Source organism: Nycticebus coucang, chromosome 5 (assembly GCF_027406575.1).
Source record: "Nycticebus coucang isolate mNycCou1 chromosome 5, mNycCou1.pri, whole genome shotgun sequence".
Lineage (NCBI taxonomy): Eukaryota > Metazoa > Chordata > Mammalia > Primates > Lorisidae > Nycticebus > Nycticebus coucang.
Window position 1 is genome coordinate 46,489,763 of NC_069784.1, and position 15,419 is coordinate 46,505,181.

A 15,419-nucleotide genomic window follows, 5' to 3' on the forward strand; every position below is an offset into this window, starting at 1 on the left:
TGAGATGGGGTCACGTGTTCTTTTCTTGTTAATACGTTTGAGTTCTCTGTGGATTCTGGTTATTAGACCTTTATCAGAGGTATAACTTGCAAATATTTTCTCCCATTCTGAGAGCTGTCTGCTTGCTTTACTCACTATGTTCTTGGCTGTGCAGAAGTTTGATCAGGTCCCAGTAGTGTATTTTTGATACTGCTTCAATTGCCTGGGGAGTCCTCCTCATAAAATATTCACCCAGGCCGATTCCTTCAAGAGTTTTCCCTGCACTTTCTTCAAGTATTTTTATAGTTTCACGTCTTAAGTTTAAATCTTTTATCCAGTGAGAGTCTATCTTAGTTAATGTGAAAGGTGTGGGTCCAGTTTCAATCTTCTACAGGTTGCCAGCCAGTTTACCCAGCACCATTTGTTAAATAGGGAATCTTTTCCCCACTGAATGTTTTTAATTGGCTTGTCAAACATCAAATAACGGTAAGTAGCTGGATCCATCTCTTGGTTCTCTATTCTGTTCCAGACATCTACTTCTCTGCTTTTGTGCCAGTACCATGCTGTTTTGATCACTATGGATTTATAGTACAGTCTCAGGTCTGGAAGCGTGATTCCTCCTCCTTTGTTTTTATTGCTCAGTAATGTTTTGGCTGTTCGAAGTTTTTTCTGATTCCATATAAAACGAAGTATTATTTTTTCAAGATCTTTAAAGTATGACAGTGGAGCTTTAAGAGGAATTGCATTAAAGTTATATATTGCTTTGGGCAGTATGGACATTTTAACAATGTTGATTCTTCCCAGCCATGAGCATGGTATGTTTCTCCATCTGTTAACATCTTCGGCTATTTCTTTCCTTAGAGTTTCATAGTTCTCTTTGTAGAGATCTTTTACATCCTTTGTTAGGTATACTCCCAAATATTTCATCTTCTTTGGCACTACTGTGAAAGGAATCAAGTCCTTGACTGTTTGTTCGGCTTGGTTATTGTTGGTATATATAAAGGCTACAGATTTATGGGTGTTGATTTTGTAGCCTGAGACATTGCTATATTCTTTGTTGAACAGGCCTGTATCAAGTTCTGAAATAGCATCAACTATACAAAATCTCCCTAAAAAGAAAAGCCCAGGACCAGATGGCTTTACGTCAGAATTCTACCAAACCTTTAAAGAAGAACTAGTACCTATACTACTAAACCTCTTCCACAATATAGAAAAAGAAGGAATATTACCCAACACATTCAACGAAGCAAACATCACCTTGATACCCAAACCAGGGAAAGACCCAACAAGAAATTATAGACCAATATCACTAATGAATATAGATGCTAAAATACTCATAAGATCCTGACAAACAGAATCCAACAACACATCAAAAAAATTATACACCGTGACCAACTCGGATTTATCCCAGGGTCTCAAGGCTGGTTCAATATACGTAAATCTATAAATTTAATTCAACACATAAACAAACTTAAAAATAAAGACCATATGATTCTTTCAATTGATGCAGAAAAAGCTTTTGATAATATCCAGCATCCCTTCATGATCAGAGCACTTAAGAAAATTGGTATAGAAGGGACATTTCTTAAACTAATAGAGGCCATCTACAGCAAACCCACAGCCAATATCGTATTGAATAGAGTTAAATTGAAATCATTTCCACGTAGATCAGGAACCAGGCAAGGTTGCCCATTGTCTCCATTGCTCTTTAACATTGTAATGGAAGTTTTAGCCACTGCAATTAGGGAAGAAAAGGCGATCAAGGGTATCCACATAGGGTCAGAAGAGATCAAACTTTCACTTTTCGCAGATGATATGATCGTATATCTGGAAAACACTAGGGATTCTACTACAAAACTTTTAGAAGTGATCAAGGAATATAGCAATGTCTCAAGCTACAAAATTTGTGATTTTTAAAATCCAAAGCCTCATAATGAACACATTTCTTGAGAAGGTCACACTTACCATATTGAGGTTTGTTATGATTAATTTCCAATGTCCTGGTGATATCCTAGTGTGGATTTTACCCTGGTACCAAGCAGTGACCAAAGGGGTAAGAAAATGAGGCAACAATTGAGTCTACTCTGGGGCGGTGACCTCCTTCTAAAAACCTTAAAAATAGTAGAATTTCTCAAATACCGGAGGGATCAATGTCAGTGTCTCATCTGAACTTTGGCAAAATACAACTCTGTAGGTCACATAGTAGGTACGTGATCAATATTTAAATAGTACTTTTAAAGTTTTTAAAATTGAAAACAAAACATTTAAACCAAAATCTCACATGTTTGGGGATGAGGGCTTTGGGGCACTGGTTGTCACCACATTGTCCTGAATCCGAGAGCTGGCATCCCCGTGTCAGCTGTCCCTTCCCTGATTCACCTGTGACTGTTTGGGAGTTCTCCTGGGTTCCAGGTTCACATTCTCTAATTTGCTTTTTAAAAATATGCCTTTAATTTTTTTCTGTCAGTTCCTGAATGTATTCCAGGAGAAACAGGGAGATGTGTTAGCTCAACCAGCATTGACCTGAAGAAAAATTACCAGCAATTACTTTGACACTTGGAACTGGCAGCCTAAGAATCAGAATTTAGAATTTACTGGTCAAAGCATCCTTAGGCTGCTTCTTCCTAAAACTAACACCCAAGTCAACAGCAACCCACTGGTCAGAAGGATGGTGTTGTAGCCATTTTGATGGATTTGAGAAGCTCTGCAAATGTGGCAAAAGTATAGTTGATTATGGCGTTGTCAGATTAGCCATTTCTTACTGATTAATCACAGAACAGATCCACATGAGCCTAAATATCTCGGGCACACACACAGGCTAGCAAAAATTGAGGTGTGGAAAAATCAAGGATGAAGTTGCAGGCCAGATTTTAAAAGCATGAAAGTGCCAGAACCAGCACGAAGAATATCAAAAGCATAAAAGCAAGTGTTTGAACTTCAAGATATTAAGAACAAGTACAATTCGGCTTTGTTTATTGTCCATTGTAAGCAAAATAAATTACCATGTAACCAAAATAAATTAATTTTTTTCACAAAACATAATTTCCCCTTTAAATGCCAGAGCTCATTTATAGGAAACTTTAAAATGTACTCTACGTTTTCCTTCACAGATCCCTAAATCAGGGCTTCTTAATATGATTTAATCTTTTTAATGACAGAGGTCAGTGATTTTGAACCAATCTGCTCTAAGAGGATCTTAGGTGTGTCATGAAAATTTTTAAAGATCATTAATTAAATTATTTTTGAAAGATGTTCAAAGCCTGGTATATATAAAAATATATATATATATATATTTTTTTTAACTCTTGTATATGATTAACCTAATTTAAGTGTGCTGTGAGATAAAAGAGGTTGAAAACACTGACATAGGTCATACTTAGTATAGAGTATGGAAGACTGGAGGAGTATTTGAAGCAGGGGTCTGACAGAGAAGTGAAAAACTAGGGGGCGCTGGCCTAAGAGTGAGAGGGGTGCTCCAATTGAAGCAGTTACTAAGGATGATAAGGTCCAGGACAGAGGTTCTTAACCTGATTGCCTCTGAGAATTATCTGGAGCGCTTAAAAGATACACTGATGCCTCAGTCCTCCCATGTCCTGAGAGACCCAGGTTCCTTCCAGCTTCAGACTTTACTATCCCTACAACCTGGCCCTCTTGCTTTTGTGAGCCAGCGTGAATAGTAAACATACCAAAGTGGGAATGGTGGGGGAGGAAGAAATAAAACACACAAAGATCACACAAGAGATAAGGATGGGATCGGTAGGTCTGGTGCAGCTGTTGATGGCAGCCAGCATCGAACCCTGTGAACAGCTTTATTTATACAGTACCTAAAAAAGGTTGCTTATGTTAACAATGTTGTACATCAGCAAGGAAAGCGAGTGGGAATATTTTCATCTTACAGGGTTGAAGGGAAGTAATAGTACATAGGGTAAAGATTAACTTTAGGGAGAGAAGGTCATGTGCTCTTAGGCAAAAGATAGAAAGTATACAGAAGCTACATGACTTCTGTGAGAAGGAGCAAGGAGAAAGGACTACTGTTTTAGGAAGGGAGGAGAAGCAGGTGGGGGCCGTTCCTTGAACACGCCTGCCGGACTGTGGGGGTCTTGCCACCTCACAATCTGCACTCCACACTTCGTTGCGGCCCCAGACACAGCTCCAGCCTCCATGTGGACGTTGTCAATAGCAGGGCAGTGGAAAGGAGGAAGCAGCCAAGGGCAAATCAGCTTCCTGGAAGCTGCCTCGTGACGCTTCTGCTTTATCCCATTGCTCAGAACTTGCTAACACGGCCCTGCCAAACTGCAAGGGAAAGTGAGACATGTCCTCATTCTGTGTAGAGAGAACACCCAGATAAACATGTCATCATTGTGAAAGGGAAGAAGGGATATTTCAAAACAAGCTACGTCTCTGCCACAGAAAGGTAGTAGGGTTCACGGTCTGAGAGTATGATCTTCAGATGAGCTGAAGATTTTGAAGTTTTGTTACCTACTCTCATCTCAGGATCTCAGGTCCATGGGCATAAAAGGAAAAGCAGCCTCCAGCTGAGAGGGACCCAGTTCAAGTGATTTCCTTAGGGGACAATTAAGGTTGAACTAGGACAAGACGGGGAAGGGTAGAGAAGAAGATACAAATGTAGGGGATTTTCATGATGGTGACATTTCTCCACTGTCTATATCCCCCTTGTGTTTTCCTTTGCTTCTTAACCAGCATAAGTTCCATTATTATAATAATCACTCCTTCAAAAATACTCTCAACTCCCTGAGACCTCTCTCCCTCCATGGAACTCCTAGAAAATCCCCGACTCTGCATCAGCTCAACTTTTTACCTCCTCCTCGTAAAAGTCAATAACTATGAAGCTCAACAGAGTGTTCAGCATAGTTGGCTATGGGGCAGCAGCTTCCCTTGACTGGGCCCTATCCTGCTCCTTAGAGAATCATGTGTTTGTCATCCTCCTTTTCAAACTTCCAACTCCCCCTCCACTTCCACTCCCTTTAACTGGAGAGCTTACATGGTATTTCAATGAAGAAAGAATGGAGCTGTCAGGGGTCCTGGGGAGTTCCTTCACTGTGTGCTGCATCCACCTCCCTCTGCAGTGGCAGTCTCCCTGCATGTGTGGAGGGCTGGCGTGTCTGCTTCATGCATTTGAGCCCATCCCTTCTTGTTCCATTAAGTAATTTTCTCCTCTCAGTACACAATCTCTACTTCATTGCTCTCATCAAATTCATACATACTCCGATATGTGCCGTGTTTAGAAAACACACAAGTAATCCTGGACCCCACTAGCCGTCCACATGCTGGCCCACTCCCTGGCTCTCCTTCATAGCAAACTGAACAAAACCATTTTATACACATCTGCTGTGTCCTCCCTCTCCACTCTGGCTCCCATTCTCATTCTGCTGAAATCTGTGTTTGTAAGTGTCCGTTCTGTTTCCAGATGTAACTGTCATGTCTGATCCTCATGGTGACCTCCCTGCAGCCGTCGACAAGCTTGCCTACTTCTTCCTCCCTGAGCCAGATTGCCTCCTGTGGCTGCTGGGACACCACGCTCTCCCCTTGTTTCTTGCTGTCTCTGAGTTCTACTGGTAGTTTTCTCTAATGGTTCCTTTCTCTACTCAGCCTCTTCATGTGGAAATGTCCTGGGCCTGATGGCTAAGCCACCTTCTTTGTGTGTAGTTTTATAACCCTCAGGGCCTCTCCCGTGAGCTCTAGATGCATATTCGCTCCACTTAGATGTTCTCCAGGTATGCTCTGTCTGAGCGTGTCCAAACAGAACTCTTGAATTCCTGCCACTTCCCTGTATCAACAAATGCTGAATCACACTGAATGGCTAAGAGCTAGGTGACTCTTCCTGTCCCTGCCCTCCCCGTAGCCCTTCCGTCAGTGAGCCCTGCTGGTTCCGTCTTCAGAGCACATCCCGTGTCCACGCGGTTCTCTCCAGCATCACTGTTTCTGTCCTCGTCCTAGCCATCATTGCCACCTCACCTACTGCAGTAACCTCCCAGCTCCCGTTCCTTCCTGTTGTAATGCATCCTCACAGAGTGGCCAGAGGCATCTCTAGAAACATTAAATCCAGTAATTCAGCGTCTTCTCTTTGCCCTAGAATAACCTCCCAGCTCCTTGCCATGCATCCCCCAGGGCCTGGTGTGATCTGATAGCTGCCTGCCTTGCTGGCCTCATCTCATGCCAGCCCCACCGGAGCCACCCTGGTGTGTCTTCAGCTTGCGACCATTGCACTTATTCTCATGTTCTCATCCAGGTGACAAAAGTCATCTCTCACGAAAAGCCTTCCCTGGGCACCTCGTGTGAAGTCACCCCCATTCTCTCCCCCGGGGTGTGCTTAATTACTGCTTGTCTATCCCACTGGAACCTAGGGCCAGGGACCATGTCTCACTCACTCACCTGTGCCTACCAGAGTTAGAGAAGTTACTAACCTCTAGTAGAAACTAACCAAATGTGTTTTGAATATCTGAATGAAAAAGTGTCTAGAATATCCTTCAGTTTGTGTCCTATCGCTCCCATCACTCTCCCTTCCTGAAATCATGACTGTCACCAAGAGCAGTCATTTCCTGATTTTTTTCTTTTTCTAAAAGCCATGGAGCATTTACTATAGTGAGTCCAAGAAGGATAAGGGAAACAAATTAACTAACCTTGTTAAAAATTACATATGAAGAACAGGAGGATTCAGAAGTAAAGCACAGAATTAGTGAGTTACACTGTTCTCATCTATTTCCCGATTCCTCAGGCTTTGGGGGTGGGGGGGCCAGGGAGTAGGGCAGGTGGCAGGGGGAAGCTGGAGATGTCCAGAAACTGTCTTGTCAAGACTTTATCTGTCCAGTCTTTCAAGAAATACAAGAGGAGAGGAGTTAGCTGGGAAAGGAGTCATGTCGGGGTGGGAAGAGCCAGCAACGAGGATTCCTTCTCCCGGGTTCTGCACGAGGAGGAGGTCTTCATGAACCCGCCACTGCTGCCTCTGGGGACGGCTGGGAAGGGCGGGCTCCTGGATCTCTGAGGTTACTTCTGTGACAGAGGCTCACTTTTATCCTTGTAACCAAATCTCATCTTTAGCACGTCACAGACTTGAGATAATGGGGTTTTAAGCAGAGGTTGATGGATTAAGTTCCTAAGTTGCTCTAAAGTAGAAGATAATAGTACTCAAGGAATTTTTTTCTTATTGTGGTAAATTTATATGACATCAAACTTCCCATTTTAATCATATCTCTGTGACTAGTTCAGTTACATGAAGTATATTCACATTGTTCTGCAACTGTCACCACTGCCCATCTCCAGGACTTTTTCACTCTAAGCCAACTCTGTCCTGTTAAACAGTAACTGTTCCCTCTTCCCCCAGCCTCTGGTAACCACTGTTCTGTTTTCTGTTTCTATGAAGATGACTATTCCAGGATCTCATACAAGGGTAATCAAGCAGAATTTGTCCTTTTCTGTCCTTTCTGGCTTATTTCACACAACATAACGTCTTCAAAGTTTATTTCATGTCACGAATCAGAATTCTTTAACTGAAAAAAAATTTTTTTAATTGAAATATAGTGATCGTACATATATACGGGGTACATAGTGATTTTTCTATACATATTATGTGTAATGATCGGATTAGGGTAAGGTGCATCTCCATCCTCTCAGACATGTGGTGTTTCTTGGTGTTGGGAACATTCAGTGCCCTACTGTTGCCTGTTTGAAACTACCTGACATAATCTTGCTGACTGTCGTCATCCTACACTGGTAAAAAACACTGGACCTTATTCCCATCTAGCTGTAATTTTGTTTCCTTTAACAAATCTTTCCCTGTACATCCCCTCATTCTCTTCTAACCCAGATACTATTCCAATGTCTGTATATACCACATTTTATAAGCCATTCAACCATCTAGAGACATGGGTTGCTTCTCCCTTAGTTATTGCCAAGAATGACGCTATGAAAGTGGATATAGAAACATCTCCACGCGTTCCTGCTTTCAGCCCTTTCAGATGTGTACCCAGAAGTAGAATTGATAAATCATATGGTACTTCTAGGTTTAGTTTTTTGAGGCATGTACCCAAGGGATTCTAAACCTACTTAACCTACTTTTTGTTGGACAAAAAGTTTGTTCATTTATTGATTCATAGGTGCTGTGTAGTATGTTAGGCGTCAGAGAAATGCAAATGCGTGGGACAAGACTCCTCGAGAAACACAGGGCCTCGGGATGAGGGAGAAGGTCAACAGGTGTATAAATAATTAGGTATTTAGACTGTCCTCAATTCTGTAATAAGATGCATTACAACAATAATGATCTCTAGTGTTTCTTTATATATATATATACACATATACATATATATATATATTTTAGAGACAGAGTCTCACTTTGTCGCCCTCGGTAGAGTGCTGTGGCATCACAGCTCACAGCAACCTCCAGCTCTTGGGCTTAGGTGATTCTCTTGCTTCAGCCTTCCAAGTAGCTGGGACTACAGGCACCCGCCACACCCATACCACGCGGCTCTTTTTTTTGTTGCAATTTGGCCGGGGTCGGGTTTGAACCCGCCACCTTCAGTATATGGGGCCCGTGCCCTACTCACTGAGCCACAGGCACTGCCCTCTAGTGTTACTTTTTTTGAGACAGAGTTTCACTATGTCTCCCTCGGTAGAATGCTGTGGCCTGACAGCTCACAGCAACCTCAAACTCAGGGCTTAAGTGATTCTCTTGCTTCAGCCTCCTAAGTGCTGGGACTACAGGCACCCACCACAACACCCGGCTGTTTTTTGGTTGTAGTTGTCATTGTTGTTTGGCAGGCCCGGGCTGGATTTGAACCTGCTATCTCCAGTATATGTGGCCAGCCACTGAGCTACAAGCACCGAGCCAATGTTTAGTGTTTCTGAAAATAAAATCTCAATCGGACATTGTCTGAGATGGACGTCCCACCAGATTATGGCTTATAGGGGGCCGTGCAGCATGGTAGTTGCAGTAACAAGCTTCTGTTATACTTTCAGTTTTTTAATAGCTCAATCCATTCCCTTTTCTGTAACCTAAAAGTCTATCATATGTTTTTCTTCCTCTAGTGGTTCTTAATTGCCAACAGATCTTACAAGGTCAGTGCAGCAAGCTCCTTCTTCTTCAGTGGTGTGTTCGTTGGAGTAATCTCTTTTGGTCAGCTGTCAGACCGCTTTGGAAGGAAAAAAGTCTATCTCACAGGTAATCTATTAGAGTGTTCATGAACTGCGTTAAGAGGAGATAAGAAGAGGGCTGTTTCCTTACGGTTCTCAGTGAACTGGCACAGAACTGAATGCAGAACTAATTTTTATGACACTGCAAAAAGGCCAGACTGCAGCCAGAGTTGATTCTGGCCAAGCACTTTTTACTGACTAACCCATCTGGTTAAGGCCAGATATTTGCGTTGTAAACTTTTCATAGGTGATGGCACATTCTGCAACACCCAAATTCTCATTTGTGCCATGTTTTTAAGGAGAATATCAAAAGATTAAGACAGTTTACTGGATCTGTTTCTTTACGTCTCTGTGTGTTGATTCATTTTAAATGAGCTCTGCAGGACTTGGCATAGTACCCTTGACAGCAAAAGATCTTTCAATTTCCAGCATTATTGTGAATAATCGAAAACTGAGTGTGAGTGGCAGAAATCATGTAACAAAGAAAATAAACCTGTTTTTCTTTATAGTTTTAAGGGAAACTGTAAAAAAACATAGCTCAGAAAAGTTAACTTTACAAAGGCTTATTTTACAAACTAATGAATCTAATTTATGACTTTCATCAGATGCTATTTTGCCTCTGGATTATTGAATATTGTTCTCTCTTTCTAGGTTTCGGTCTTGACATCTTATTTGCTATTGCAAATGGATTTTCCCCTTCATATGAGTTCTTTGCAGTAACTCGCTTCCTGGTGGGCGTGATGAATGGAGGGATGTCTCTGGTGGCCTTTGTCTTGCTGAATGAGTGTGTGGGCACCGCCTACTGGGCACTCGCAGGTACTGCTTAACTCACGGAGATTCGGAAGTGGTGGGAAATCCTGTGGGAAACTCTCAAGTCTGAAATGCATTTAGACTTGAAGTCCTCTATCCAATTATTAGATAGCCTTTCCTGGGTTGTTCTTTATGACTTGAATGAATCATTTTATTTATATTCCCCTGTAGCAAATTCTCCATGGGGCTTGCCACCCACCTCGTGAGTTGCCTACACTGTATGGGGAGTGTCGACTTCTTCAGAAGGGCATTAGCCACTTTTTACAACTTAAACTGAAAAATAGTGCAGAAATAGCAAACTCCTTTTTTTGAGTCATCTTAATATATTTTATTAAGTCCTTGTTTTACAGCCCTCTCTGGTTTTAACCATTCCTCTTAAGTCAGCAGGTAGTACTATTATAGCATTTCTTAATTTCTAAAATTGAAGCTCTATTCTGCATTTTTTTTTTTTTTGAGGCAGAGTTTCACTGTGTCATCCTCGGTAGAGTGTGTAGCGACACAGCTCACAGAAACCTCAAACTCTTGGGCTTATGCAATTCTCTTGCCTCAGCCTCCCAGGTAGGCACCTGCTACAACGCCCAGCTATTTTTTGTTGCAGTTGTCATTGTGGTTTAGCTGTCCCGGGCCAGGTTCCATAACCACTGTGCTATGGGCGCCGAGCCCCTACCTTATTTTCAATGTATTCACATTATCTATATAGCAAAATAAATGATTTTAAATGGTTATGTGACTTAAAATATTGTCTTGAGAAAGCTTAAGCCTATGTCTAAGACTCTACTTTGTGGACTTAGATTTGCAATGAGAACTCTCCTGTTTGTTTTATTTTTGTTCATTTGACAAAGACTGGTAATATAACAACATTAGTTGTTATATTAATATGGGAAATAGATTGTCCATGCAACTGATAAAAATGAATCTGAGTGAGGATATACGTTAATATGAAGGGAATGTCACTGTCTTTCTTTAGAACTGATGAAAAGTGCCAGCCATCACTTCTGAGTGTAATGTCCCGGGTACCATGCTAGGCATTTGACATAGATCTGTAATATCCCCAGAGCTGACAAGAATTTCTACCTTCATTTTACGGATGAGGAAGTTGAGCCTCTGGAGGGCGAGGTGACATGCCTGTTGTCACATAGCTCATAACAGATAGGGCCAGAGGAGTGCAGCCTGGGTCTGGCTGATGCCCAAGCTCACATCCTTCTTATTCTCCCCTGAGGACTGTCCTCGTGGAACCTCACCTGAGTGCTGGCCGGGTCAGCCTGTTATTTCTGTTGTTGTTTTTAATGTTGAATTGAGCTGGAAGACAAAGGCTAAATAAAATGGACTCCTGCTTTGTTTTATGTCCACTAAGCAGTTGGCGAGCTGAAGGATGGATAGCGTTGGACTGGTTAGAACTAGTGTAGGGAACGAGAGATACCAGTTCCATCCCACCAGATGGGTTTCCTGCTGGGCTGTCACAAAACAGAGCTTTGTCATTCCCCTCATCTATAGCAGCATCTATAGTATTTTTTGGAACAACCTACTTTTTCTCTCTAGCCCAGCACCTAAGCTAAGACCAGTAAGAACACGTCCTCATGAGTCTTTAATTTGCATGGAGACTTTAAGGTCATTTTTCTCAATAGTACTTTTTCTAGGACTTTCCAAGAAATTTGTAACACTGGCAATCACAGCTGCTCCCTGTGTCCAGGGAAAGCATTAAGGCACTTTCATTTTTGATTTCAGTTTTCCTGAAGGCCAAAACTGTGCACATGTAAAGCATCATTCATGCATATTTTTTATGTATCTGACACATTTCTTCATTAATATGTTCACACTTGATCTTAGTTGTTGCATGAGCTTGAGGATGCTTTTTTTTTTTTTTTACAAAAGATGTGTAACTGTCTCCACCCGGGCAGATTATGTTAGGATTATCCTTGTCCCGTTGCATGTTGGATAAAAAGAAAGACCTCCTGGTCTCTTGCTCCCTTGCCAGTGGCCTGAAACCAGTGAAAAGATTCCAATTAAAGTACTTTGACCTTCTGTTCTCGTCATTGAAGCTGGATTAAGACGAGGCTATTAGATTTTCTGTAGCAAAGAAAAAAACGGAGTCAGGAAAAAGCCCTTAACAGTGTTACCAGATGGTTGCCAAATTCAGTAAGCATGAGAGTTCCCCAAGGGCAGGTACAGTGACCTGCACCAGGGACAGAGTAAGGCTGTCCTTACTTTGGTGAGGAGCTTTTCTCCCTGTCTTGTGCAACTGACGTCTTCCCCATGGTTTTGTCCGTGTCAAGCTGATTTCTCTCCAGCATGATCTTATACACCTCTGTGGCTTCAGACAAGCTCATAACCTCAAGAAGATGGGGAAGAAACTAAATGTGCAGCAATGGGGAATTCTTTAGAAACAACCTAATTATTTAGCAATAAAAAATTGGGTGGTAAAATTATTCTTGATTACAAAATACTTGAAGTATTTATAAAACAGTGTGTAAAGTATGTATGAAAAAGTAAGTACAAACTGCAAGCATCCGTTTTTGACCAGTTTGCAATATAGTGGTTCATAAGAAGAAGGAGGCTAACTGCAGAAAATTACTGAGGACTGAAAAACAGAAAATACTAAAGCTGTGAAAACTTTCATAGAGCTGTATTTATTATTTGTATTCTTACAGTAATATCTTTGCATAACAGAAAGAATTGGTGATCATTGTAAAAAATGTAGGTAGTCCTAGCCCCAGTGGGACGACTGTGGTTGACCTCTTGCAGGGAGGGTGTGCTTCAGAGCTCTTCCTGTGCATATTTCTGCCATAACATTCATTTACTCAATAGACCCTGCTTTAAACCAGACATTGCTTTATTAGGCACTTTGGATAACAGGCTGGATGAGACAGGGATATATGGGGAGGGGTCCTGGGTCTCATGGAGCTTATGCTTTAATTAGAGGCGGCAGAGAAAATAGGTGAAAATTAATAGGTGAAAATTCTAGGTATAATGAAGAAAATTAAACGGGGTAAAGGGCTAGGCCATAATTGCAGGTGGTAGTTACATTAAGTAGGATAGTTAGAGAAAACCTCAGTGCAGGTGTTAGATCTAAGACATGACTGATAAGAAAGCTCTAAGCATGTGAAATTCTGGAAGAACATTCCAGCCAGTTGGAATGGCAAGGACTAAGGTCCTGAGGTAGGAAGGAACTTCCTTGAGAACTGAAAGGATGCCTGTGGCTTTGGTGCAGAGAGTTAGGGCAAGAGTGAAGTGAGAGGCTGGAAGGGACCAGATGATATAGGACCCATAGTAGGCCAAATGAGGAATTGTTTGTTTTTTTGTTTTTTTTTTATCTGAAGTACAGTGAGAAGCCAGTGTGTTATATTTAAAAGAAGGGCAATAGGATCTCGTTTGTACAGAAAGATACCCCGGCAGGTGTATGAGGAGTAGATGGTTGAGGAGAAAGTAGAAATTGAGGGATCATTTAGTAGGCAGTTGTAGTTGGCCACGTGAAATCAGTGGTGGCTCAGACAGGATGGGAGCAGTGGAGAGGGAGGGCAGAGGGTGCATTTGAGCTGGATTTGGGTGGGAGGGGGACTTGATAAAGGACCCGCAGAGATGGAGAGGGAGAGGACTCAAGGAAATCTCGTGGTTTGCGTTTAAAAACTGGATGGCTCATTGGTGCCATTTACAAAGATGAAGTCATAGCAATATCCCATTTTCTAACCTGCTGCCATTTAGTTTTTACTAGTATAAACCAGGGAGGGATAGCAGACTTGAAATGAATAAAAAACAAATAGAAATAAATCTAAAAAATAGGTATATATTTAAAGGCATATAAATAAATAGTTAGAAAGCCACTATGGTCCTCCGGGGTTACAATATACAAAAATGGCGACTTGACGTGTTCAATTTTTTTTTTTTGTTATTGTTGGGGATTTATTGAGGGTGCAGTAAGCCAGGTTATACTGATTGCAATTGTTAGATAAAGTCCCTCTTGCAATCATGTCTTGCCCCCATAAAGTGTGACACACACCAAGGCCCCACCCCCCTCCCTCCGTCCCTCTTTCTGCAGACATGTTCATTTTTTATTAATTTTTTAAACCAAATAGCCGAGAGTACTTTACATTTATGTCTCTATGCCTTCTCCCTGTTGTCAGTTCCAGACACATACATGCAGCTTCCTGCTAGATATTAGCTGTGTCTGTTAGACCCTCCAGTAAAAATTACTACTTTCTTTCCACCTAAAATCTCTGTCTGCTGGGACCTCTGCCTATGTCATCACAGTAGTGAAGGTCACCAAATTAGATGCCTTTGAATCATTTCCTCTTGTCCTCATAGCCTGCTGATGTCCAGTCGTACTAACTATGAGAGAGACTCGACTCTAATGAGCTCATACATGAAGGGAGACCATTTGGTTCACATAACTAGACCATGAGCCAGGCCTTGGAGATGCTCTCAACCAGGAAGTCAGATGCTTCTCAGACCTGCTCCCCACCATCTCTGAAAGGCTTTTCCTCTGCTCAGTCAGAAACGGGGCCCAGGAGCATCAAGCCTCGTATTTGAGATCCTGGGTCAGAACTCTGGCCCAGGCGGAGTCACTCTTTCGCTGAGTGCATGATAGTTGGCAGCCCCCACTTGAATCACACAGATAAAATAAAAGGTCTGTTCTCCAGTAGTGAGGGTAGGAGTCTTGGAATGAGAGAGCAGACCTAGGAGGAAATATTCTGTATAGAAGGAGCTAAACCCAGATTACAGCAAGACAATATAATTATTATTTGTGTAACATGATTATTTCATCTGAATCAAATAAGAATTGCCCTTTGAGCCTGTAGTCCCAGCTACTCGGGAGGCTGAGGCAAGAGAATCGCTTAAGCCCAGGAGTTGGAGGTTGCTGTGAGCTGTGTGATGCCGCGGGACTCTACCGAGGGCCATGAAGTCAGACTCTGTCGCTACAAAAAAAAAAAAAGAATTGCCCTTTGAGATAGGTATTATCATTCCATTTCACTAATGAGAAAACTGAGGCTCAGAGACATTTAGCCATTTTCTCAAGGTTGCACAGTAGCACCTGGCAGAATTAGATCTGAACTTGGTCCCTCGGAAACCATCCCATCCTTGGAATGTCTACTTTTTATCTACATTGTTATTAAGGGATACTGAGTGCTCAGAAGTGTTCTGAGCAATGACAAGAAGCCTTATTCTTGGAAGCCACGTGGTATTTGATATGCTGTAATGAACCTGTAATAGCTATTGATCATCTCAGATTTCTAGGAAAAATCACACTGCCTTTATTCCTTACTCATCAGAAGATGTGTTCTGAACACTCCAGATGTGCCATCAGCTCCCTTTTCTGGCTTATTTTTGTCTTCCTATTTTCCTTGCTAGGACAAACAGTATACAAGTCATTACTCTTCATTACAGAGGGATAAGCTATGGACAGGAATCAAAGAAAACATTTGTTTTACAGGATGGTTGTAGAAAAATTTTGTAACATGATGAATAAGGTTATACTGCTGTGAAATGTC

The 15,419-nt window shown here is 41.8% G+C and overlaps 1 protein-coding gene across 9 annotated transcripts in view; it reads left to right on the top strand.

Annotated features, from left to right (window-relative positions):
* SLC22A15 (solute carrier family 22 member 15) overlaps positions 1–15,419 on the top strand; it is an 87,470-nt gene that overhangs the window by 27,466 nt on the left and 44,585 nt on the right. For all 9 annotated transcript variants that reach the window (XR_008380157.1, XR_008380151.1, XR_008380152.1 and 6 more), the window contains exons 3-4: positions 9,022–9,154; positions 9,778–9,942. Coding sequence is in view for 2 of the 9 variants with exons in the window: in XM_053591368.1 (XP_053447343.1) it covers positions 9,022–9,154; positions 9,778–9,942 (298 nt within the window). In the remaining 7 variants the exon portion in view is untranslated. The remainder of the gene's footprint in view (positions 1–9,021; positions 9,155–9,777; positions 9,943–15,419) is intronic.